This window comes from Xiphophorus couchianus, chromosome 5 (genome assembly GCF_001444195.1).
Source record: "Xiphophorus couchianus chromosome 5, X_couchianus-1.0, whole genome shotgun sequence".
NCBI classification, from domain to species: Eukaryota; Metazoa; Chordata; class Actinopteri; order Cyprinodontiformes; family Poeciliidae; genus Xiphophorus; species Xiphophorus couchianus.
In genome coordinates, this window is record NC_040232.1 from 9,137,862 (window position 1) to 9,164,311 (window position 26,450).

Here is a 26,450-nt window from a genome sequence, read left to right on the forward strand (position 1 = left end):
ACAGAAATCTATCATATTTTATCTAGACATTTGACACTAGTTGCGCTCTGGGAACCCGTCAGCCATTTTGAAGTGACATTTGTTTCTGTTTTTTTTTTTTTTTAAACTCCTTTCCAATCAGGATTGGGAGTTTTGAGACGTTGCGTTCTTTATCATCTCTGTGATTTCTGCGCTAATTTTCTTCTTCTGGTCTTTTTAGGTCAACAGAGTCAGGCTGAGTTATTCTCTTATACATTTTACAACTTTATCAACCACAGTGAGGAATTATTAAAATAAAAAAATGAACCTTTATCTGAATGCATTACATTTATAGCAAAGTTAATATCTGCAACCTTTACAAACCAAAGAGACGTTTTTTCCCTCATTTCAGAATAATACTGAATAAACTCATTTAGAGACGAAACTGTTACGTTATGACCTTTGGTAAGAAGACTGAAACATTTTTAATAAATATCTACTACGGGAAATATATGGTAACTTTTAAAGAACCATTAATCTATTTCTATTTTTACACTGCAAAAACACTAAATCGTACCAAGTATTTTGGTTTAGTTTTTATTGCAAATATCTTATCACAAAACTAACTAACAAGTAACTTTTCAGCAAGATATAGGAACTTTTTAAAGTCAATAATTCCTTAATATTGATGAAAAAGTGCAAGTTATAAGTGTAATAATCTGCCAGAGGAACGAGGAATTTTATCTCTTAATGTGGGAGAAATATCTTTTTCATCAACATTAAGGAATTATTGACTTAAAAATAAGTTTCTATTTCTTACTGAAAAGTAAAAGTAAGTCAGTTTTGTCTTATTTCAAGTTTACTAAGATATTTGTACTAAAAACTAGACCAAAATTAGTGTGGGTTAAAAAAAAAAACATTTGCAAAAAGAAGATTCATAAATTTTCTTACATGTAGCTCTAAGAGGCCTGTTTCCTAGTTTTGAATCGTGACCTCTGACCCCAACTGAAGTAGGTCAGGCCTTCATTTCATTAGATGTTCATTTTGATTCTGTTGTTTCCTCCTGGATGAATCATCAATGTGTTTTTGGATCATTTTGATTGTCCAGCCACGCCTGGGAATGTTCTCCACTGTCCTGTGTTTTTAACATTTATAGGTGACTCACTGACGCTCACAGTACAAAAAACTAAATCTTAGAATTTTTTTTTTTTTTTTTGGTCTGGTTTCTAGTGCAAATATTTTAGTGCACTAGAAATAAAACAAAACCAGTGGCAGACTTTCACAAAACTAACTTACACGTACCTTTTCAGCAAGACATAGGAGCTTGTTTTAAGTGAATAATTCCTTAAAATTGTTTTTAAAAAGTGCTAGTTTCACTAGCAGATTATTTCACTCATAACAATACATTTCCCCAAGTTAACAGTGAAATAATCTCCCACTGAAACTAGTGCTTTCTCTTCAATATTGAGGAATTATTGACTACAAATAAGGTCCTATATTTTACTGAGAAATTGCCTATTAGTTGACAAGCTACTCATCCAAAGTGTTAAATATTAATAATACAATATAATCATAGGTGATAGGAATGTGTGTTTAAATATATATATATACAGTATATATATATATATAGAGAAAGAGAGAGAGAGAGAGAGAGAGATAAGTGTGTTGTAATTTAAATACAATTTCTTTGGGATTTCATTTATAATGTAAATAAATAAAAAATAAATTAACAAGCATGTACATGGAGATATCTTAATCTCTAAATGAGTCCAGAGAAAATTAGATTTCTTTACTCAGAGTTGTGCATTGTGAGGTCTGGTGGCTGCAGGCAGAAATGATTTCCTGTGGTGCATTTTGGTTTTATCAGTCCCTGGCTGAAGGCGCCTAGTGTGTTAAGATATTTCATTAGAAACTAGACAAAAAATACATCTTGCTCTTGAAGTGAAAATAAATTCACAGTGCATATGTAGTGGGAGAAAATCCTCCCAGAAAATAAATAAAATTATCTCCAAATGTTTAGTGTAAATGAGATGAAACCTGCAGCCTGTAGAGAAACCACCGTAAATCAACATGTGGTTCCGCGGACCACTTCCTTCGTTGTATTTCAGAGTAACCACAGTATTACATGTAGTATCTTAGCAACATTAAAAGTATCTGTTTTTCCAGACATGTAAACACACCCAGAGAGCCCGGCTGTGTGTTTGCTCCGCGCAGAAAGCCGCCCGGCTGCATTCCTCTCCGTTTCCCTCTGCTGATGAAGGGCTGCAGAGACGCCCTGGATGCCTGACATGTCTGAGCTGTAGGCGTGAAGCGTCGGTCCGCACGCCGCACACGGTGACCCCAACCTCCTGATAACGGGATTACGTAACAGTGCTGGCCGTCTGTTGACTGTACGCACAGGGTGTCAGCAGAGCCAGGGAGTAACTAGTTACATTTACTCAGTTACATTCACTTGAGTAACTATTTCTGGAAGAAAGGAGTACTTTTACTACAATGTACTTTTTACTTTTACTTGAGTAATTGTATTATGAAGCATCTCTACTCTTACTTGAGTAAAACTTCTGGATTTTCTACCCACTGAATAAAAAACAAGAAATATTTTAACCAAAAATTCACCAGACACAGACTTGCTATTTTTGTTAAAGTTTCATGAATTTTTTATTGAAAAAAACTGATTTGGCAAAATTTTCTTTTGCCTGAATTTGTTATTTTTCGTTACTTAAATGAACATGAATTGATATCAATATCAATTCTTATTTGTATGAATTCTTATTATGTCCGTCTGACATAAAAAGTCAGATGGACTTTATCTTTAAGTTTGTCTGATTATGTAATTTTGAAAGAGTTTTCACCAAATACCTTTTTACATTTTCTTGAGTAATTTCTTGGACGGCTACTTTTTACTTTTACTTGGGTAAAAAAATGTATAAGTAGTTCTACTCTCACTTGATTACAATTTTTTGGTTCTCTGAATCGTAAGCTGCACTACTTAGATGCTCACATCATCAACGGAATCATTTTCAGAATCTTAAAAGTGTGGCATGCATGTTCAGTATTCGGCACGAGGCTGCCCACCCCTGAGAGAATATCTCAATATCTTGGTTACTTTTTGCTTTAATCTCAGTTTTTAGGTTTTGTCTCTACCGGATTAGGAGGCAGACATTTACTCCTCTTATTTTTTGTTTTGCTAAACAAACCCCGTTCTGTCACATGCAATGGGGAGAGACTGTAAACAGCAAAGTCATGCCACAGATTTCCAACTGAATAATAGGCCTGGACTTTGACTGGGCCATTCTAACAGAAATATGCGAATGCTAACGCTGCACATCAACCTAAACACATAATTTCTTATCTGACAAGAGCTACTTCTTTCAAATTTCCTCTAAATTACTTGTGGCAAACGTTCTCCATTAAACCCCCGAGGCCAGAAACAGAACGTCTTCATTTATGCTGAGGTCAAATTACACACAGGTTAAATTTACATCCTGATTCAGGGACGTCTGAAGACCGGATTTTATTTGGGGTTATCAGATTGCAAGCGAATGCCAAAGTTTTTGGATTTTGAAAACAAAGTTTTGTTCTCTTTCCACTTCACAGTGATCAGTAACTTGTTTTGGTCGACCACAAAATGGTTGTAATACGACAAATATTTTTAGAAGGCGCTGTATAAAACCCAAACATTATTAATAATTAAAGAGCTGTTAAATTATATCAAATTAAATTATGTGTTTTTTAGTTTTGCATCAGTCCATCCATTGTCTGTTCCAGCTGATCCATCCATGTGGTTACTGGGAGAAGTGGGATGTTTCAGAGGATTATTTACAGTAAATCTTATTTATATCAAAGCTCAGCATGTTGCCTATTCATGAGCCTAACTCAGAATTACTCACTCTGACTCTCCTGTTTTTGTTTTGTTCTTGCAAAAACAATAGATTTGTTTCTTAACTTCTGCAGAAATCCAGTTTTCCTACATTAACCCTTTAGTGACAAATTTATCATCTTTGATACAATTATTGACCTAATAAGGTATTTTTGTCAAAAATTCGCTATATTGAGTAAATATGTTGCATATATATATATATATATATATATATATATAATAGAACAACTTAGATGTTTTTGATGGTGATGATTAAATGAATGTAAAAGTCTGATGTATTAATTACGATACAAACTAATTTAAAAAGCAAGGTGAGTCAAAAATACTTTTTTTATACGATGAAACACAGATAATACTTAATTTAAAGGAAAAATCTGAATTTTCTGATTATTGTTAATGTTATCAGGCCTTAAAGGTTTAATGATCTGTGTTTTCTATCTAAGATCCGAGGGACTGAAGAACCTCAGAGAAAAGGAAACGTGAAGGAGGAGAGCGGAGAACAGGTCGGGCTGGTCCTCCTGCACCGGGCTGATACCTGGGCGGCGGCACACCTGTTACCCTGCCTGGGAGGAGCCAGCGGCGTCAAGCCCCGAATATGGACTGGTGTGTCACACTTCCGCTGTGTCTGTTTGAGAAGGACCAAAGGAAGAGGAGAGACGCAGAGCGAGGAAGACAAGCAACGAAGAAGGAGTACGACAGAGAGGGTGACGTTTCCTCTCAGAGATGTCCAAGATGTTTAAGTCAAAGGACACAAAGAGCTCCAGCAAGATGAACAGGTGAGTTTTTCCTCTGGATGGTAACTGATGAACGTAGAAATGGAGGATATCTGTGTGTATATTTCATCTTCTGTCCTTTGTGGACACGTAAGGAATGTCTTCTGCAGCTTATTCTGGGATGGGGCTCAGAAAGGCTAAACAAAACAACCGTTTACTTTTCTTCAAGCTTTCTATATCTAATCTGAAATTTAAATCCCTCAGCGGTTGTGTTGCAAACACTGAACATATTTATTAGTGAGGGAAAAACTGAGCAGTAATGCGTAAATATCCCTGCAGCTTACGGAAAGTGGCTGGCACTGATTGTCTTCTTGTGTGAACAGTGTGAGGCGTGTTTTCTGATGGAAACAAAATGTTCCTATTTTATTATTTTTATTCTGCTTTCCAAACTCACAAAGGTTTCTACCTGCTGTGATCTGAACAGGGCTGGGCTGCTTTCCTTTCTCCTTAGTGGGTGTTGGTTCTCCAGCTACACCCACTGGTTGATTACTGGTTCTCCGGTAATTAATCACTTCTTTATCATTTAATGATCGTTCTTCAACCACTAAACTTCATCCGTTATCATTAAAACTAACAGATTATCCTTTAATAATACAGCTAATATTTCTGTGCCTATAAAAGCAGGTAACTCTGAGTATTTCACACTGATGATGTTTAACTGTATTTTGGTGTTTTGCACACTCTAGTTCTGTCTGTCTTATTTCAGCAGAAACATAACAATGGATTTAACTTTAATCAATCAATAATGATGCTTTCACACAAACTGATGCAAATTTGTTCTCGTTGTAGGACCTCCAAAGTCAAAAAACACAAAATCTTACCAAGTATTTTTGTTTAGTTTGTAGTGCAAATATCTTATTACACTTAAGATAAGACAAAACTAACTTACAGGTAACTTTTCCGCATCATTTAGAAGCGTGTTTTAAGTAAATAATTCCTCAATATTGATGAAAAAGTACTAGTTTCACTAGTTCATGTTATAAGTGAAATAATCAGCTAACTAGTACTAGTACTTTTTAGTCATTATTTAATAATTCCTGGCTTAAAACAGGCTAGTATATGTTGCTAAAAAGTTAATTGTATTTTATTTTTGACTTATTTTAAGTGTAATCACTACAAACTAAACAAAAATACTATATATATAGTATATATATTTTGTGTTTTTGCAGTGTAGAGTATCTCTGGACATCACCTCTCAGATGTGATGGAAACACACCAGTGTGTAGGCGTGTGTGTGTGTGTGTGTGTGTTTTATCTCTCTGTTGCGCCACAGTCCCCACTGACGACATGATTTAGCAAAATCAAATATTTCTACAATCTACAAGCGTCACTTTGACGTTAAATAAATTAAAACTCCAACATTTTTATTTTTACAAATGTTGCGATTCATTGAAGAATCTTCCCTTGTGGGTGAGGAGGGGAAAGTGAGCCGAACCCAACCAGGGAGTGTTTGCTCTACCAGATTTTCTAACCTCACAACTACTACAGCTAAAGAAATGCAGACCAGCCCTTCTCAGTTATGCGGCTCGTCTTGTTCTCCTGCTTTCAGGCACTTTAACTTCCCACCCACGTCCATTCATGAATGCTACAACAAAATCTTATGTTTGTTTTTTTTTATATATATATCATATTTAATTAATCATGGATTTAAATCAAACAACTGAGAACAACTTGTCTCCTTACATATTTTGGATATTTTCCTGTTGCTTTTTTTACACAAGTCTTACTAAGTATTTTTGGTCTAGTTTCTTGTGCAAATTTCTTAGTAATCTTGAAAAAGGACTAAATTAACTTTTCAGTATAGGAGATTGTTTTAAGTAAATTGTTCCTTAATATCAATTTTTAAAGTGTTTGTTCCACTGACAGATTGAGTCACTTATAACAAGACATTTTAACCCAAGTTATAAGTGAATTAATCTGTCAGCAGAACTGTATTTTTTCATGAATATTAAGGAACTATACACTTAAAACAAGCTCATGTATCTTTCTGTAAAGTTACTTGTTAGTTTTGTCTTATTTTATGTGTACTAAGATATTTGCCCTTGAAACTAGACCAGGAATACTTGGTAAGATTTTATGTTTTTGCAGTGTGTAGGAAGACATGATGCCACTGGAAAACACAACAGCAACCCAATAAAAATATCACTGAGTCTTACGATACGCTAACTGGATGCTCACCTCTGCATGCTGGCTGCTTGAAAGTAAAATTAAAATAGATGCCATGATTATTTTCTGATTAATTTGTCTAAAAGAATAAAGTGATAGAGTATCAAAATGGCTTCACTACACACATCTGATTCCAGTATACATTCACTATTCACCAGGTTTGAACACAAAAACAAGGTTGATTACACTTTGCTCTCAATGAAGACATTTAATATATATATATATATATAAAGCCGATAGGAAATGAAAAGTTTTTTGCAAATATGCAGAGATTTTTTATGAAAGAGAAAGACAAAATTGAATTAGTGAACAGGAGAGCAGAAATAGGGACGTGTCAAAAGTGACACACAATGATAATTTCCGCACATGTAGACACACAAAACACATTTTTCTCTACACTAACATACATGGCAACATGGGAAATTATGTGTAAGCAGCTTAACAAAGGGCTCACTGTAATCTATACTGTTTTAAATTTAAACTTTTTGCACTGAAATCATGGGGGATCCTGAAAAAGACTACATTTGACCCGTATTTGAGGAAAACACACGTTGTGTGAAGACAGGAAGAGCCCTTAGGTAGACTGTTTCTGCAGCAATATCTGAGGGTGTGAACTGTCACTATGTCCCTCATCCAACTAGCAAGGATGCCAAACAGCTGCCCCTCCTTAAAGATACACTTTTATAAAATTACACTAAAACATTTTTTATTGGCTCCATGCATCAAAGATTTTTTTTTTACTAATTTTATTTTTTGTTCCACATCACTTATTATGGACTTGAACATGAAGCCGCATAGAGAAAAAGAAGAAAAATAAACTCAAGCAAAAACACAAAGGAGTGAAAGCATTTCAGTCAAAAGATAAGATAGAAATGAAAATTTGGTTTACATAATCTGTCAGATGCCTCCCATAAGAACAACAGAGTAAGATCTGACTTTTATGCTTTGTTACTAAAGAATAAAATATAATAGAGATATTCTGTGTCGTCCCACCATGGAGAAATTTAGGCTGAAGGTAAACAGGAGAATGCAAATTCAAACTAAGGTAAAATTAAGATTTAAGAGCAGATTTGCAACATTAAAAAAAAAGAGTACTGTCATCCATTTCGTCACCCAGCATTTCTTCCAAACTCTGGAAACCACAAACACATTCTTCTTACTTCTGTCGCATTGAAATCATGAGAAAATCGGCCCGGTCTGGGAGACGTCGTTCTTTATACCGGCTTTTCCTGCTGAGTGAGCGGAACCGGTACCGGCCCGCAGAGGGAGTGGGGACAGAAAGCTCAACAGCGCCTCGCTCCTGGGTCGGAACAAACGGCAGGAATTACACTCGAAACGAAAGAAGCTCGTTTGTCTCCTTCCTGAAACCGGTTGCCGTGGTTTCTGTTGCCATGGTTACGTTAGGGCGACGCGTTCCGTTGATTTATTGCAACATTTCATGTGAATTTCAGGTTAATAATAGTCCACTGTTTAACCACAAAACAGCAGCAAATAAGCATTTAAACTCATTCTTCACCAAACTTTATGAAATGGTGTCTTTTTTCTACTGTTTGAATTTTTCCAAATGTTGAACGTTTCGAACGATTCATCAATTATTTTTATACAAATTCTTTCTAAAGGAAGAATTGCGTCTGGGATTGCCATAATAACAAATTTTACTGGGTGATAAATTGTCCCAGAAGTTAGAAATCATTATAATATTGTTGTTTTAAGGCAATTTTCAGGCAATAATACACGAATACATTTTCAAAAGTCAATAAGCTTAAAATTCGAATAAACATTTAACACTGCAACTGAAAGACATTTTAAATATACAAAATAAATAAATTAAACAACAAATAAAATGAGTAATGAAGTCTCTGTAAATAAACTTGCCCTTCAAAAAACGTACTAGTTGACACTAAAACACCAGACTGAAAACTTTTGTCATCCAGTTTGAGAAAAACAATAACTTATAAACATGGAAATTATTGAGCTTGTTTTAATTTATCATGCGATCAATTAATTGATTTATTGCTTGTTGCATCAGGCCTAAATATGTTTCAGTGCTGTAAAAAAGGCTTGACTGAAGTTTTAATGATTACTAAGTTCACATTTTAAATTGCCCCAATTAACATAAATTAGCCATTAGTGTAGATAGCTTCACTAACAGCAGTGCCTCTAAATTATACCCTAGCTATGAGGATGTAGTCTTCCTCCCTCAGTTATAGCATCCACACCAAACAGGGTTGTAAAATGACCTGCTAGCACTAGCATATTTAGCTGGCTAGTTCAAATCAAGTTAAAAACCAGCAGATTCTGCTCACCATTTGATTTTTCCTGTGCATTTATGTAAACATTGTTTAAGTTTTTATGAAATGTACTACCTATTCAGTAAGTCATTACAAAAGTTTGTATTCAAATTACTTTTAATGTTAGTTGGTCATTACCAATATATTAGTTTTGCAATTTTATCAATGTACAACACTGATTTGTCTTTTCTTTTTATAAACTACTTTAGTTCAGACTGTAAGTGATCAATTATCCAAAATATTCATAGTCTGAGCAAAGACATTCATGAAACTTTGAAATATTCTGTCTGAGGTTGGGTGACTGATCTGAGTAAAGATTTAACTACATGGTCTGCAGCATATTTTGTGATTTTCTTAAAAGTTCAATTTATTTCCCTGAAGTTATTTATAACAAATGCTTTCGGACAAAAATCATCCTTAACCAAAGAAATTCACAATTATTTTCTGTATAAAATTATGCTGTTCATTTGAATGCACTTTGCAAGACAGGAACAACCCATAAGAAAATATGTAGCATATTTATAAGATACTGTTTAATCAGTGATTGTTGGTGTAATTTGAATGTTTGTAGTTTAACTGGACTCTTCTTGTCTGCAGGTCTCAGTCCACCAGTGCAAATTTGCTGGTTGCCAAGATGCAGAGCAACTCTGACGAGGTGGTGAACAATATCCTCAAGGCTGAAAAACTGCTGATAGCGGTGAGAAGGGAAACATGCTTCGACATAAAGCTGTGCAATTATAACTTTTCATCGTTCACAATCAATTTATGTTTTTTTATTATTATTTTTACTCACCAGGACAACGAAAATGACAAGAAAGAGAAAAAATTTGAGCACAAGGATGAGATCAATACAATATTGGGCATTGCAGAGGGCCTGCTGGAGAAGCTGTTTCTGGACATTGGCAACCTCAAGTTGATCAACTACCCTCACGTCGCAGCTGTTGAGGCCGAGTGAGTGCATGAGACAAAACCAAAGAAAATTTGTTGAGCTTCAGTTTGATAAGAACACATAGAAATCAGTCAAAAATATAAAATATTACTAAGTATTATTGGTCTAATTTCTGGTGCAAATATTTTAGTGCACTTTGAGTTAGACAAAACTAAACTACAGTAACTATTCAGCAAAATATAGCAGCTTGTTTTAAGTATAATTTCTATATTCCTATATAATTCCTAAATATTGATTAAAAGGTGATAGTTCCACTTAAAATAAGACATTTCCCCTACTATAAGTAAAATAATTTGCAAGTGGAATTGTTGACTTAGAACAACTTTCTAGTTACTAGTATACATCTAGACTTTTCGACTTACTAGAAAAGTAAAACTTACTAGTGGTCAGAAGTGAGTACTAGTTTTCTAGTAACTAGAGGAGTTACTAGAAAAGTAAAATTTCTTTCTGAAAGTCACTAGTAAGTTGGTTTTATTTTACTAAGATATTTGTTTTAGAAATCAGAAAAAAAATACTTAAGATTTTTTGTTTTTCCAGTCTATTTTGCTTGTTTATCGTTACATTTCTTTTTGCCCTTGTTTTTCCTTCCAGCATTCGCGACCTACACAACCGATGGTCAAAAGACACAGCTGAATATGTAAGGCTATATGAGCAAATTGAAGACGTGTCTCTGATGCCCAGAATTAACTGGGAGCCTGTTTTTGCCCAGAAGGAAGTAAGTTCTGACCACTTCCTCCAACATCAAATGAAACATCCATTTATGTTTAATGGTATTGCTTAAAACAAGCATTTACTGACTGAGTTTTTGTGCTGCTTATGCTGTCAGAGAGCGCTGAGCTCAGATGAGTACGGCCCAACGCTGGAGGACCTGGAGAAGCAGATCGCTGCTCAGAACATCTTGCATAAAGAGCTGGAGGCTTACAGCTCACAGCTTTGCATCAGCTCTGCTGGCAGCAAGGTGCGCACCAAAACACACTTTCAGGAAGCATTTCCATTTTCCTCCGTCTTACTTTGAGACGGATAGTTTACCCAGCATGTTGCTGCCTTGTCTTTCAGGATAAATACACGCCATTGAAAAGGCAATATAACACTATGCTGGTGAGTTGATTGTTTTAAAACCAAACACATTCAGGTTAAAAATGAGCAAGAGTGTTGATTTTCTATTTAAACTGCAAAAACACAAATTTGTATCAATTAGTTTTGGTGTAATTTTTAGTGCAAATATCTTAGCATACTTGAAATAAATAGCTTGTTTTCAGTCAATAGTTCCTTAATATTGATGAAAAAGTACAGGTTCCACTTATACCATAGAAAACTGTCGTTAAAACTTTAAAAGTGACAGGACATGGTTGATTAGTTTAAGAGTCTGCACACGTTTGCAGCCAGATTATAGACCCTTTCTAATTTTATTTGTAATTTTTTTGAAGTCATTTTTATAACTGAATTGGGCTGGATATTTCTGAAATTAAACAAGCATAACATTTTTGAGCTTATTTCAGCCATTACATAAAAGCTTAGAGCAGTGTACACGGCTTAAGAGATTCACTGTGTAGCTGCTTTGTTTAGATTAATATTTATTTAAGTTAAAGGAGAGTATTTAAATGAAGCTGTTTTCCTTCAGGAAAAATCCAAGTTACGCAGCCAATATCTGAGCAGCCTCTACCAGCACATGAGAGACTGCAACAAGGAGATGATCTTCCTCGGAGAAGAGCAGGAAAAGATCAAGAAGCAGGACTGGAGCGACCAAATGGCGGATCCTTCTGGTGTTCGCCTGCAGTATGAGGTCAGGACTGAGTTAAAAGGAACAAATTGGGTTTTTGAATATCTCATATATGTTGACCCTTTGCACGTGACGTCGCGCTCTCCAGAACTCCGCCATGACGGAGGTCAAAACAACCAATGTGCTCCTTTACAGCTAGTCTGAAAACAGACATTTCTGACCGAATATAGCTTTTATTTAGTTGATTTCACTTTAAAAAATTGTCATAGGGTGCTGCGTGGTCGGCTGTAGAAGCAGAAAAGGATGCAAACCAAACTTGTCATTTTATTTTAGAAATTTTAATGAGGAAAGATACAGAGGCGATGGATAGCAGCCGTTAATCATAACGGCAGCTGTTAATAATAACTGTCAGTCCTCGGTGTAATCACGGATTTTACTTTGTACAAGATAACAAAATATATATTAGAAATATATATATATATATTCGATCTATTAGAAATAGATCAAATATCGCATTATGGAGAAGGTGTGAGTCTAACCGTTAGTAACCATGGAAACAATGCACCACCGTCATGTAGCCTAGCATGTATGGAAAAAAATGGTTAGCATCTCGTCTTTTGTACGTTTTTAGTGCTGCTCCGGTGTAAAGGGAAACGCCGTTTATGACACATATACATACACATATATATAGTAATCATGTGGTGTGGATAAAGGCAGGAGGAGGCAGGAGCGGGAGTCAGACGCTAACGAGGTAAACGGTCTGTCGGGAATGTTGCCATGAATATCGCTTGTTTATAATATCTTGCTGTCAGTTTACATTCACATATATAACTAAATATTTTTGGTTAAGCTGTTTTAGTTCTGGAATAGTCACATGTCCAAAAAATCTTACTGCTAACTTTGTCTAAAAGTTAGCTACTCTAGCCACAATGTTTTATTTCATCAGAATGAGACTGAAGCAGCAGCAAAATGAGCCTTTTTATTATTTAAAGTGAGCAATGGCCACACAACACTTGATCATACTCGACCACTTAACATGTGTATTATATTATATTATATTATATTATATTATATATTCAGGAGAATGGCAGTGCTAGAATGATGTTGAAGAAAGGTGAAGGAGCTCTGGTGAGGTCTTCATTTAGTTTATTGAAATATGTATTTACCGGTTTTAATTTTTAAATAAACTAAACTATTTTATTATGAACAGACCAGGTCAGGGAAGGCATTTGAGAGCCAGGTGGAGTTTCAGGATGTGAAGATATAAGAATTATATTAATTATAATAGAACCAGACAGGAGAACAGGTGAGGACTGATGTCAGGTTGATTTCTTTCAACGTTTCAATAATTTTTTTTCGCCACACTATATGGGTAATTGGTTAGAAGACATGAAAAGAAAAGCGCTTGAGGAGAGGTTTAAAAATAAATGAGTGAAAATTTTTGCGGGTTACACAGTAAATAGAGTTGAGATGTATAATAATGTATACATCTGAAAATTGTTAAGTTGTTTAAATTCTCATATTTAGTTAATTCACATTCTGATACTGTACATTACTGTAGTGTCTGTTGTAAATCCATGAATCCATGCAGGGACATCAGGCTGCAGAGAGTCAGAGGGAGGCAGAGACAATAACACATATCAGTAGATATTTTAGTTAAATGTTTGTGGCTGAAAATGACAGGAAAAAAAACATTTAGGCTTTTTGCCTCAGTGTTTTTCATGGCTCATGTTTGGTAAGTAACTGAATGCAGGGCTGGAAAGCGAGACTGAGTTATCAGTGAGGAGCTAAGGTGTCTGTTAGATGTGAAAAGTATCATTTTTATTAATTTTGTAGATCAAACTGTTGAACTGATGTAGAGAGTTGTTCAAGAAGAACAAAACTTGTTTTTTTGTTGGTCAAACTGCTGTATTGAGTTTAAAACTGCTGAGTCCTATTTTATGAGCTGTTTTTACTTCGGTTTTAGTAAGAGGCAGAACCTGTTCAATTGCCAGTCAACTTATATCAATGCATTTTGACCATTAATTAAATGTCTTTTGACCAATAAAATATATCAGAATCTGGTAGCCTGCGTGTGCTACCAAAATATTTAGCTTGCTAGTTGTGAGGTAAGTAATAAAGTGAGTGTTCAGTCCTGGAATGACAGTCATTATGCTACATGGATGCATAACTTTAATCTGATTATTGGATTGTAATTAGTAACGTGTTAGAATGCTTGTTACTGAAACAACGGGTGAGATTAGAGTAACAATTGTCTATGACATTTCTGCTCAAGCTATTTACTGATCTGTCAGGTTTCCGATATGACAGACTCGTTCCTACTCCCTTGAAAACAATTTCAGTCGCTCAGTTCAATACTCACTTCTGACGTAACATGGCGCCTCAAATTATTTAGTGACGTAGTTGTAAAGGGTCAGTAGTCTGTGTCTTCTGCTGAACTGCACATAAACGTCTTGTAGTAATTTTAGACTTTTTGCTTGTTGTGTTAGTTCTTGGCTGCCTAATATAAATCAAATAACCATCCTGTTAATTTTAAGGCATTGCATGTTGAGAATGACTTGTAATATTCTTTCAATCAGAACTTCAAGAATAAAGAGCTTTTGGATCACGAGGGCAAAGTGAACAGACTCGAGGATGACGGTGAAACATACATTTCCCTGAAACACCCAGCCAGCCAGCTAATAGAGGTACTGAAACCAAAGATTTTATCTAAATTAAAACTTTTTAAGTTGACTGAGAATTAAAACCAAATATATTCTTTACTTTAAGGCCCAAAACAGAGCTGTGAAAAACGAGTGGCAGAAGTTCCTGAATCTCTGCATATGTCAAGAAGAACATCTGAACGATATACAGGAATTCAATAAGGTAAGTAAAGTTGGTAAAAGCACAATATTGGAGGGCATGCTACACTGTAAAACATATGAAGGTGGTTAAACTTGAAAAGGAAAGTCCACCTGCTGCCTGGAAAATGCAATTTAAGTCGACAAGAAAATTGTTTTGGTTTTAACTCAGAAACTAAAGTTGATGAAGTTGATTTAACAACAAGAGACAAGTTGTCTAAACATTGTTTTTTAAGTTAATTAATCTTGAATTGCGAGTTCTGACTTAAAGCTGGAATTTAAACCAAATAATTATTTCACAATATGAAAGGAATAAACTGTCCTCACCTAGTTAAAGAGCCACATTTCTCTATTATTTTACTCACATTATCAAGTTAAAATAACAACTTATTTTACTTTAGAATAATTTAAATTCTTGTTTCAAATTGCATGAACAAAATTTCTGACCTAATTATTAAACATCACAATGAATTTTAGTGTGAACAGGACATTATCCTCAAGCTTTTAAATAAAAATTTCCCTTAATAAAACACAAAAGTCAGATCAATGTAACGCTCTTCCACCTCATGATACAGAAACAAGCCGCTAAGCATTCTGGGAAATAGTTCCCACTCCTGTCTTTTTCTTCTTTCAGTTTTTTAAGTGCTAACCTAAAAACTCTAGTTTATTCAACTCTCGGAGGTTTGACAAAATGAATAAAACTTCAACACAACTTACAAAGTTTTCACAAAGTCACATGTTTAGGTTCAAAATCTAAAACTGGCTAAATTTATTTGACTTAAAGAGTAGAAGATATCAGACACAACTAAATGCGGCTCAAATGTTTTACAGTGTACACATGGACATACTGTAAGTCCTAATTGTCCAGCTTGTTTTTATAAGTGATACCAAGTGAATGTCCATTTTCCAGTACCAAATGGACTCTCAGAAGCTGTCAGAGACACTGAGTCAACTCAACAGCACCACGAGTCCAGAGTCTGTAAAGACGAAGAGCAACATCGAGTCGCTGCTGCAGCTTCAGGTAAGACAGTGAGAGAAGAAAGAGGGTTGAGACTTACTTAATGTGACTAAAGCTGTTTTGGATTTACTTGTTCTAGCTTGTCCCGCAAACCTGCCACCAACATTGACGTCAAATATCAAAAGGAATTGTCTTTGTCATTGTGAATGTACTGTACATGTGCAAATACGTACTTTATACTGCTGTACATTCATTTACTTCCTAACCACTGCAAAAACACAAAATCTTACTAAGTGTTTTTGTTTAGTTTCTGGTGCAAAAATCTTAAAACAGGACAAAACTAATTTTTCAGCCAGATATAGGAGCTTGCTTTAAGAAAACAATTCATTAATATTGATGGGGGAAAAAGTGCCAGTTCCATTGTGAGATTACTTTACTAATATCATGAGAAATATCTTTTGTTGTAAGTGAAATAATCTGCCAGTGGAACTCATCTTTGTTACATTAGTGTTGGTGGGAATAAAAGATGTCCAAGTAAAAGGCAACTGGACTTCTTCTCTTGTTTTTGAAGATAAACACACATTTTACCTAAAATGCAAAACTTAGCGTTCCTTTAGTGTACGTTTTTTCATTTGTAGCAAAGGATGCATCTGCAGCTATAAATTACATCTAACGTCAAAACCTCAACTATTACTGCTTGAGCGTGAATTAAGTGTAAGACTGATCTATTGATTGTTGTTTAATTAACCAATTAATAACTTGACAGAAAGAAAATAGATTTTCTTTACAGAATTTGAATTGGATGAAGCTAAAGTTATGACACTTGAGGAGTTTTGGGTAGAACATATTTACGCACCAAGAAGGGTTTTTTAAATCTTAAATGCAAAATGTATTTATTATTTCATACAGTTTTGGTTTAATTGCTTCTCTGAGTGTGGTGTTCTTCCAGAAATCAGCTATGTTCTTAGCTTGTATACTCCAGTTAATGATTAATCATTTACTAAATGAGTTGACAACTTTTTAAATAATCGATTCATCTGATTAATTGTTTAAGCCCTATCCTGGATGCCTGAGAATCCTAGAATAACACAAACAGGGATGCACATGCTTTGGCTTTTCTAGCACCAGTAGAGATTTCTTCTTTAGAAATCTGAGCTAAAATGAACAATGCATTTTGTGGCGTGAAGGAATGTGAAGGCACTCAAAGAAAAGGATAGCATTAGGCTTAAAAATGAACACAAGTAAATAATGTCTGAGCGAAAGAATTAGCAACCAAAAATTATCTGTCTTACCAGCTTACTGCCATATGACAGGGCCACCTCAGAAGACACAGATTAGGATTGGATTAGGACATTCTTCCTCTGGATTTTCATGTGGTTATATTTCTCTCCAGGTGGAGGAAAATTCTGTCCACACTGCGGAGCAGCAACTGGCCGACCTGAGGCGAAGGAGTACAACTATTCCTCCTCTGAAGCTGCGCCGCACTCCCACCAACAAACCCATCACGGTGGTGTCCCTGTGCGACTGGGAGACTGACAAGGTGCAGCCCTGACCTCCTTCAAATACCTCAGTAGTTTCTAAACAGTGGATTAAAAACATCTTTACAGTTCATGAGCTGTGTTTTACAGTGCGTTTCCATGTTATCGCTGTGTAGGGTTCTATTTCAAGAGAGGAAAAATTTACCCTGAAATCCTTCTCTGACAACAACAACTGGAAAGTTATTTCTTCTGATGGAGCAACTAAAACCTTCCCTGGAGTTTGTTTCACAATCCCACCTCCTGACCCAGATGCCATTGATAATGTTAACCTGTAAGTAATGGAAAGCTGCACTATATTTAAAGGGGATCTGCTACGCAAAATTCACTTTTTGCATGTTTTTATGCTTCCATTTGGGTTTCAACTGTTTGCAAAAACCAACCAACCATTTTGTGGCAATAGGTTGATGGTTCTTGGCGTCTGGAAAACGAGCTGTTTCAAAAACCTTCTGAATGTTGAGTCACAATCGATGGGTACTGCGCTGTTACCTGGCAACCCAAGCAGAGCTCCGCCATGTTTGGCCAGCTGGTTTTACCGCTCTCCATCCTCTCCATTTTACCATCCTCTCCATTTTGTTCTTGTCTCATCAGTTTGGGCAGTGAGCTTGCAGAAACCAAGAGAAGGAGAGCAGCTCTGGCAGCGTCCCTGAAGAATAATAAGTCAGAAATCTCTCGAGCTCAACAGTCAGGTGTTTGTCTTTCACTTCTTACCATCATGATTCAGATGTTTAATCTGTGAACAACGCCTCAGTTTCCACTGAAATCAGATCGATCAGAGGATAACTTCACTGTTTCTTTGCTCAGTTCCAGTTTCTTCAGCTCCATTAGACCCCAAACTGGCAGGTGTTGCTCAGCAGCTGAACCAGCTGGACTCTGACCTGGCCAACACGGAGCAGGGCTTGCTGAGCCGTCTGCGAACCCCGGTGAGCCGCACCGACCCGACCGGAGATCTGGCCAAGAAGCTGAGAGAGCAGGAGGTGAGTCGATACAAACACTGATGGTTTCAGTGGGAATGAAGTCCTGGTCACTGGTTTCATTAGAGAGCTTTCACTCAATGGTTTCTCTTTTCCGTTTTGGAGGTTTAAAATAAAAGCAGGGAGAAAAAAAAAAAATCATAATTCACACCATTATAATTGCATATTTTTATTGATTGTAACACTTAAAATAAATAAACATGATATAGAATCATGTCATGTTTAAATGATTTTGTTAAAGAACTATTCACTGGAGGTATACAGGGCATGGTAAAAATAAGATAAGATGTACTTATTCATCCCAGAATTGGGAATTTATTGGAGTAGACCCACATGGGAACATAGTGGAAACACCAGAATAATCCAGCAGTGAGTTAAAAGAAAATGACAAATTAAATTACGTGCATTAGTTGAGCACTAACTATACTGGAGTGTGGAACTGGAGAATATACAAATAAACCTGAAGACTTAATCAGAGGTGAGTAGTTGCAGCGGGAGGAAGAGGAAATGAGGAGATTTAAAACAGCTGAGACGGGAAGCATACTGGCAGCCAGATGAAGGGAGAAATAAAATAACGATGAGGGAAAGGGAGAAAACCCTGAAACTAACTTAAAAAGTAAACATAAAGAAACAGTAATTAACTAATATTAATAATCCAAGAAGTAAACACAAAGAGAAATCAACTAAGACCAGATTTAGGTAAATATATTAAAAAAAAAAGAAAACCAAAAACACAAATGAAACTACAACTCCCAACACCTGAAAATCATGACAGCGTGCATTTACACCCAATGATCTACATCTGTTTTCTTTGTAAAGTGTTTATAGAATTTACAGTTTTATAGATAAGATGATCTGATATCTGATCTGTCATTAATTTATGTTAAAACTAACTGCTTTATACAGCAAGCTGCCAAGGCGCTGAACGCTCTGGAGCAGCAGAGACAGACAGCCCAGGCTAACCTGCAGCCTTTGCTGTCCAAAGATCCCAACGGGGCTTCTTCTGGACTCCCGCAAAAACTCAGCGCCGCCAATGACAAGTACGACAACCTGGCCAGGCTGGCGGATCTCTACAATAAAAAGTAAGTCTTTTCTAAAGATAAGGAAACACTTGCATAAAACGTACATTCAATAAATCCAATTTAGCTTATTTATGAAGAAGCAATTCAAAACCAACACTTCATAAGACAAGATGTGATTCATGTCCACAGAAATAGAATTTAAAAATGTTAGAGAAGATCTAAATTGATGGAGGAGACAATGCTGGGTTCAAGTTTCATCCTTCTGCTTAGAGGTTAGACACTGTAATTATTTTTCATAAAAACTGTTGGAACAAGAAATTAGATAGTAGCAATTTATTTTTTAGTGATTTACACTACTTAATTCTTAGTAACCTAACACACACACAGGTATAACCAAATTAATTTGTTTTTTTAGCTAATATTAGTTATGATAAGATAGCTATTAGTGAACTAATGACCAATAACGTTACATTTGAGAAATTATATTTGATATGAAGTTCAAAATTCAAATAGTTTGTAAAACAAGTAAGTTGAATATGTACAATATGAGAATGATGCCCCACAAGAGGTGAGTGTGGTTGCAATGCTAGCTAACAGCAACAACAAAAGCTAACAACATTGAATTTCTCCAAAGTCTTTCTTATTGTTACCTAAGGAACGTGCTGACAAATAGTGGTTTCACAGAACTATCTGCTTGTAGTTTGAAGAGACTCAAACTGCTATAAGTGCTAATAAATAGGTTACATCTTCAGCTGTATTGTAATTTATCAGTCGTTTTGAATATTGAACGTAGTGTTTAAAACTGTGATGATTTGAAAAACATGTCCTTCACAAAAATGTTACTTTATTATAATTACATTGAAACAATCTTATCTGTGATTATCACATGAACTAAAAACGTAAATTTGTGCTGGGTGGTGCTAAATTTGATAGCTTTTATGTAACAAAATCTATTTGATTCCCAAGTTTACATTCTGATTTGTTGCCCTAGACGTCATCTATGTTTCCTCTATTTTATCAGAGCAAATGCGTCTCTCAACCTGGAGAATCAAATACAGAAGGTCGACGGTCTTGTGTCTGGTTTCGAGAGAAACCTGAGTGCAGATGGTCCAATTCCTGACATACCAAATGCAATTCAAGCCCGAGCTGAGGATGTTCAGGTGAGTAAAATCATGCAAACACGTGTTGAAAAGTACAAAACTTTATCCTGAGAAATATTTTAACTGGAGTGTCATCTTTGCTGTGCTCAGCGCCAGCGGCGGTCTGTGGCAGCTGCCCTGGATGACATGATAAAGCTGAATCAGGATTTGGAGGCGACTGAGAGGTTGTGCAGCTCCCTGCAGAAAAACCACCAGGAGTACTGCCCTGACATCCAGCGCCAGAGGAATGATGTCAAACAGCTGCAGAGTCGCTACACAAATGTCGCCAACCAGCTGAAGGAAAGGTCCGGTAATTACTTTAACACACTGGTTCCCAAAGATTTTTCTGGGCCCCCCTATGGATTACAATAAAATCCCCTCCAAAAAAGAAAAAAAAAAATCAACTGGGCGCACACCTTGTTCAACCAGACATAAACCGATACATATATTTTGTTTTCAAACTCCACTGAAGTTTATTTCACACTTCAGGTTGCAACAAAACAAACTACAAGCCATCTTGTAGCCATCAGTGAAATGCTTTTGTGCAACTGTTTTTTTTTTTTTCATTCATCCATACTTCTTCCCGCACCCCCCCTGTAATGGCACTGCGCCCCCCACACTTTGGGAACCACTGCTTTAACATAACATATAATGTAAACATACAGCCTTAAGTGACTAAATGACTCCGCAGAAGTTAACACAACTTACACTTGTTCTTTTCTTAGGGAAAATGTGCTACAAGAAGCTTCAGCTAAGCACAAGGACTTCCAGAACACATGCCAATCCCTCAACTCCTTCCTGGACAACCTGCCGACAAATCAGACAAACTCCAGCGATGATCTGTCCCAGCTCACTGCCAAGCAGAGCTCCCAAAAGGTGAGGCGAGATGTGAACCATGCAAAGGTAGGGTAGTAACAGTAGCAGGAGTAGAGTGAGCTACCTGATCATGCTTTCTTTTTTTGTTTATTTATCTGAAAGTAAATACAACGCTTATTATCTTTCCAAAAATAAATAATAATAAAAAAAATATTTTCAAATGATAATTTCATTTGTTAAGGGTAAAACAATATCCAAAACTATTGCCCCCTAAACCTAACAACAGCCCAATTCTAGCCAACTCTGCGGAGTTGTTTTAATACATACATCAGAGAAATAAGCTGATTAAACATCTGCATCTCCAGCAGAAATCACTCCAAAGCATTCTTTTTTTTCTGAGCCAGAATAGGTGGATTTGTTTTTAAGGTTTTGATCATTGTTCTCTTCTGCATTGTTGTTCTGACCTCCTGTTTGATGCATTTTTAAGGTAATTCCTGGGAGCTCCCAGGAATTACCGTACCATCTTAGCACATCTTACCAGAAGTGGTAAGATGGCCACTCCTGGAAACCTTCACCACTGTCCATGTTTTGTTTGTTTGTAAACAAAGGCTCTGAAGGTGGTTCACTTTTGTTCCAAATTCCTAGAAATGTCACTGTAACCCTTTCCAGACTGATCAATGTTAGTGACTCAGTTTTTTTCATTTTTGATTGTCTTTAGATTGGGACATGATTTCATTCCTTTTTGAGATCTGTTAGGCAAATTTTCAGACAGGCTAGTAGGATGATGTGTTGTGACTTGGTGCTATATAAATAGAATTGAACTGAATTTGTGATTTATGTTGTAGCGAGTGGTGGATGACCTGAAGCGGAAGGAAGAGGACATGGAAAGAGTGGCTGACCTCTCTCAAGACCTGCAGAATCTACTCAATGTAAGAACAAAACAGAAAATACAGTATTTAATATTTACTGTTTATGTTATTAATAATTTGATATGCTAAGAAATGAATAAGTTAAAATGTTAATCTTTTTTGTCTTTGTAGGAGTATGAGGCTGATGTTGACAAATACAACGGTACACTTGAACAAGATGGCACAGCCGTTCCAAAGAAGCCCCAAATGCTCACACTCTGTGACGCTGTCGACAAAGAGGTATATATGGTTTTACCACAATGTTTTTTTTTATTAAAAAGTTTTTTATTGAAAAACTTTTGTTACAGGAAAGAAATCTGACAAAACGTTACGCTGAAGCAACATCGCAAAACATTCAACGGCAAAAACAGATGGACTTGGCAAAGAATTTAATTTCACAGGTAAAGTCATAAAAAACATTTATACTCTTGAAACTGTAACTGCTTGTTAAAGCTAAGCTGAAAATAAAATCATAAAGTGTTTAGATATAAAAAAATTTGCCTTTTCTATCGCAGAGTGAAGAGAAAGTTCAAATGGTGGCACAGCAACAGGTGCAGCTTGAAAACCAGCAAAAAAATGCCTCTAAATTAGACAGTCTGTTTAAAGAACTAGAGGAAGAGAAGGAGAGGACAACCCATGCTCAGACAGAGCTAAAAACCTACAAAACCAGAATGATGTCACTTAAGAGCCGCAGAGGAGTGGAACGTGTTGAGGAGAAAGAAGTACTGCAATACTACCGGGATCCTAAACTGCAAGCTGATCTGGCTGAATTGAGTAAAATTCTCAATCAAGAGGCCCTGAAGCGGACCACCACCCAGGCAGAGGTTGAGATCTTGAACAAGAAAATCACTGTCCTGGAGGAAACCATTAACAACAAAACCCCTAAACTGCTAACTAGAGAGGTGACTGAATTTGAAAAAGACCCACAGCTGGATGTAGAGGCTGCAAAGATAAGAGATGAAATAGCAAGGATGAGAGATGAGATCAGAGTAAAAGATGGAGAGCAGATCCAAATGAAGACAGAAGTTTCTATCCTCCAGCAGAAGAGACCAACTATCAAGGAGAGAGTGGTTAAGAAGGAAGTGGTTAAAGTAGAACAAGATCCACAGATGTTGAAAGAATTAAAAATATTTGAGAATGACATTTCTGATGAGAACAACAAGTGCAAGCTCCTCAATGATGAAATCTTTCAGACAAGAAGTCAAATCAATGCGCTTCAAAGAATGATCCCCAACATTCAGCCTAAAGTCATTGTTAAGGAGGTTAAAAAGATTGAACAAGACCCTGACCTCATTACTGAGTCAGCTAAGCTGCGAACAGTTGTGGAGGATGAGAGAGTTGGAAATAGCTCTTTGTCCCAAGAAGTGATCGAGCTACACAAGCGTTACAGAGAAGTTCAAGACTGGAAGCCAAGAATTGAGATAAAAGAAATTGTAAATGAGATATACAGGATTGACCCAAATACAGAGGTAGAAATCGTGCGCCTCCGCAAAGAAATACAGGATTCGAATAAACAACGTACGGATCTGGAAAAGGAGATCAGGCAGGTCAACACTGATCTGAATGCCCTTCGTTCAGAGAAACCCAAAGTAGAATTCAAAGAGGTTACCCAAGAGGTGGTGAAAGAAGAAAGAAGCCCTGAAAACGAGCGAGAGATCCAGAGGTTAAATGATCAGGTGAACCGCCTAGACAGCCAGTGTACCTCTCTTGAAGACCAGGTTAGACAGCTGCAAAAAGAAAGAGATGAATGGAAGGCAGAAAAGTCAAAGATAGAGACCCAACTGGTCAACAGAGAATTAATAAAGTATGAGCCAGATCCACTGCTGGAGAAGGAAGCTGAACGCTTGCAAAAAAAAGTGCGGGATGAAGCACAGCTGAGGCGAAGCATTGAGGAGATGGTTTTTGACCTTCAAAACAAATTCCTCCTTTTGGAGAGACAGAAACCTGAAGAGAAAGTTGTGATGCAGGAGGTTGTACGGCTTCAAAAGGATCCAAGGCAAGCAATGGAGCATGACAGGCTTAGCAGAAACCTGGATGAAGAAGTAACAAGACGACGTCAGCTGGATCTGGAGTTACAGCAACTAAGAACAAAGTTGGAAGACAAGGAGCGCATCATAAGAGAGAGTGATGAGCACCAAAAAAGGATCCAAGCTGAATCTGAACTTAGAGAGATCCGACTACGTATCACACAATTGGAAAATGCCCCACCTCCTGTTGAGGAGAGCATAGTAGTTGAGGAAGTGCTGAAGGTTGAAAGAGATCCAAAACTGGAAAGGATGACAAATGGTTTACGGTCTGACATGGACAAGGAAACCCATGATATCCTACGTATTCAGAGGGAAATTCGTAATCTCACTGTAAAGCTTGAGATTCTGCAGAAAGAGAAGTCAGGTGAAAAGACAGTGTATAAGGAGGTTGTTCGTGTGGAGAAAGATCAGGCTGTTGAAGCTGAGAGGGATCGTCTCAGGGAGCAGGTGTCTCAGAACAAATTTGCCAGACAAGACATGGAGGATGAAATCAGGCGTCTCAATGACAAAATCAATTTCTTGATGAGCACCAAATCTAACAATTCAAGAGAAGTGACAAATTTTAGTATGAACAAAGATACTCTAGTAAGGGAAAACGACAACCTCACCCAAGAACTCAGAACTCTTGAAGCAAAGAAACATGACACAAGCCTTTCTTTCCAGCAACAGAGTCGATTGATGACTGAAAGAACACAGATGAACAGGCAGAAGAGCGTTAAGATGGAGTCAGATGTCCAGCGACTGGAGAGACAGATCTTGGACGAGAAAGATAAGATTCATGAACGAGACAGCACAATTCGTGAGATTCTGATGTACCTGCAGAAAGAGGAACAGGCAGAGACAAGGACCAAAGAAACCAATGTCTCGACCAAAATCACCATTTTGGATCCAGATACTGGTAAAGACATGTCTCCTTATGATGCCTACCTTGGGGGCCTCATTGATCGCCAGCAGTACATTCATCTGCAGGAACTAGAATGTGACTGGGAAGAGATAACGTCCAAGGGTCCTGATGGAGAAACATCTGTGCTGCTGGATCGCAAGAGTGGAAAGCAGTACTCTATCAAAGACGCTATCAAGGAAGGAAGGCTAACAAATGATGATCTGCAACAATACAAACAAGGCAAACTTCCTATCTCAGAATTTGCCCTTCTTGTTGCAGGTGACAAAACCAAGCAACCCAAATTCACCTCAGTCACCCAAACACCAAATTCATCTGCGAAATCTCCATCATTAGACCTTACCACTGCTACGGAAACACAGCCAATTGCTGGAATAATGGATACATATACAGACACCTGCTTTACAATCCGCAATGCCACCTTGCGCAAACTGATCGACCCTACCACTGCCCAAAGACTGCTGGAGGCTCAAGCAGCAACAGGTGGCATCACTGACATCAGCAACAAAGAAAGATGCAAAGTTAGCAAGGCAGCACAACGAGGCCTTATCGAGGACAGCCAAATCCAACGGCTGCTTAATGCAGAGAAAGCTTTCACTGGAGTTGAAGACCCCATGACCAAAGAGTGTTTGTCTGTGGGAGAAGCTGTTCAGAAAGGCTGGATGCCAAAAGAGTCAGCAATTCGATACATGGAGGCACAACACCTGACTGGGGGGCTGGTAGATCCTGCCACTGGTCGTAGAGTCACCCTCATAGATGCCCTTGGATCCAAAATGATTGACAATTCTATTGCAAGGAACATCCAAACCGAAACAGCCTATATCAAAGATATTGTGGACCCTATAACAAATGAGAAGATCAACTACAAACAAGCTCTGGATCGTTGTAGGAAAGATCCAGCAACTGGCTTACCTATGCTACCCGCCTCCTCCAAAGAGTCAGGCTACAACTCTTCAAAATATGCACGTTTCTAGAAATGTTCAAAGTTTTCTGGTCTGAAACCTATTACAGAAAAATGTTGCTGTCAAATATCAAAAGTGCATGGAGAATTCATTGTATTTACAAGATATATTTTAACACAGGAGAAACTCCAAGTCTTTTGCCAGAACAAAATAATTGCTGCTGAGTTGCATTTGTTTACTGAAAGGTCTCATGTGGGTGTATTTGTTTGTCTTTGTTTCATCTTTATGATTTAACTGAAGAAGAGAAGTGTTGTTTTTCTTTGATATTTTATTTGGTTGGGATTTTGGGACATGGTGCAATACTATTTGCTAAAATTGAATAAATTTCTCTCACTCACTGTTAACAAGGTTTGATTGTTTCATAATATGTGAAGAATTACATATCAATAAAATTAAGTTATGATGGTTCAAGAGCACAAACTCTTTATTTTGTAAACTTTTTATTTTAACATATTTGAACTCCTTTATCTAGTACAGTTTTACCTGCTACAACGGAAAGAAGCACAATGCTGAATGTTGGAGGTATGAGTGGTTCATCGTAATGTGAATATGAATGAACTGCCAAAATATCTCACACCAAAGCATCCTTCTTGATAATTCTGACAGACCCAGAACCAATATTGTTTGTGTG

General features: G+C 36.8%; 1 protein-coding gene across 1 annotated transcript; it reads left to right on the forward strand.

Annotated features, from left to right (window-relative positions):
- The first annotated feature begins 4,456 nt into the window (after window positions 1–4,456).
- evpla (envoplakin a) lies at window positions 4,457–26,230 on the forward strand. The gene is made up of 22 exons (XM_028018244.1): window positions 4,457–4,614; window positions 9,666–9,765; window positions 9,865–10,019; window positions 10,609–10,732; window positions 10,844–10,975; window positions 11,074–11,115; window positions 11,639–11,800; window positions 14,317–14,424; window positions 14,507–14,602; window positions 15,488–15,598; window positions 16,929–17,075; window positions 17,190–17,344; window positions 17,662–17,759; window positions 17,875–18,047; window positions 18,951–19,126; window positions 20,088–20,226; window positions 20,317–20,510; window positions 20,931–21,081; window positions 21,867–21,950; window positions 22,062–22,169; window positions 22,238–22,330; window positions 22,445–26,230. The coding sequence occupies exons 1-22, from the start codon at window positions 4,562–4,564 to the stop codon at window positions 25,829–25,831; spliced, it is 5,988 nt and encodes a 1,995-aa protein (XP_027874045.1). The 5' UTR covers window positions 4,457–4,561; the 3' UTR covers window positions 25,832–26,230.
- Window positions 26,231–26,450: the final 220 nt, after the last annotated feature.

Coding starts and splice junctions, on each gene's coding strand:
- evpla (XM_028018244.1), top strand. CDS start 4,562: ATGTCCAAGATGTTTAAGTCAAAGGACACAAAGAGCTCCAGCAAGATG. Junction 17,076..17,189: donor GCGACTGGGAGACTGACAAG/GTGCAGCCCTGA, acceptor ATCGCTGTGTAG/GGTTCTATTTCAAGAGAGGA. Junction 21,951..22,061: donor ACCTGCAGAATCTACTCAAT/GTAAGAACAAAA, acceptor TTGTCTTTGTAG/GAGTATGAGGCTGATGTTGA.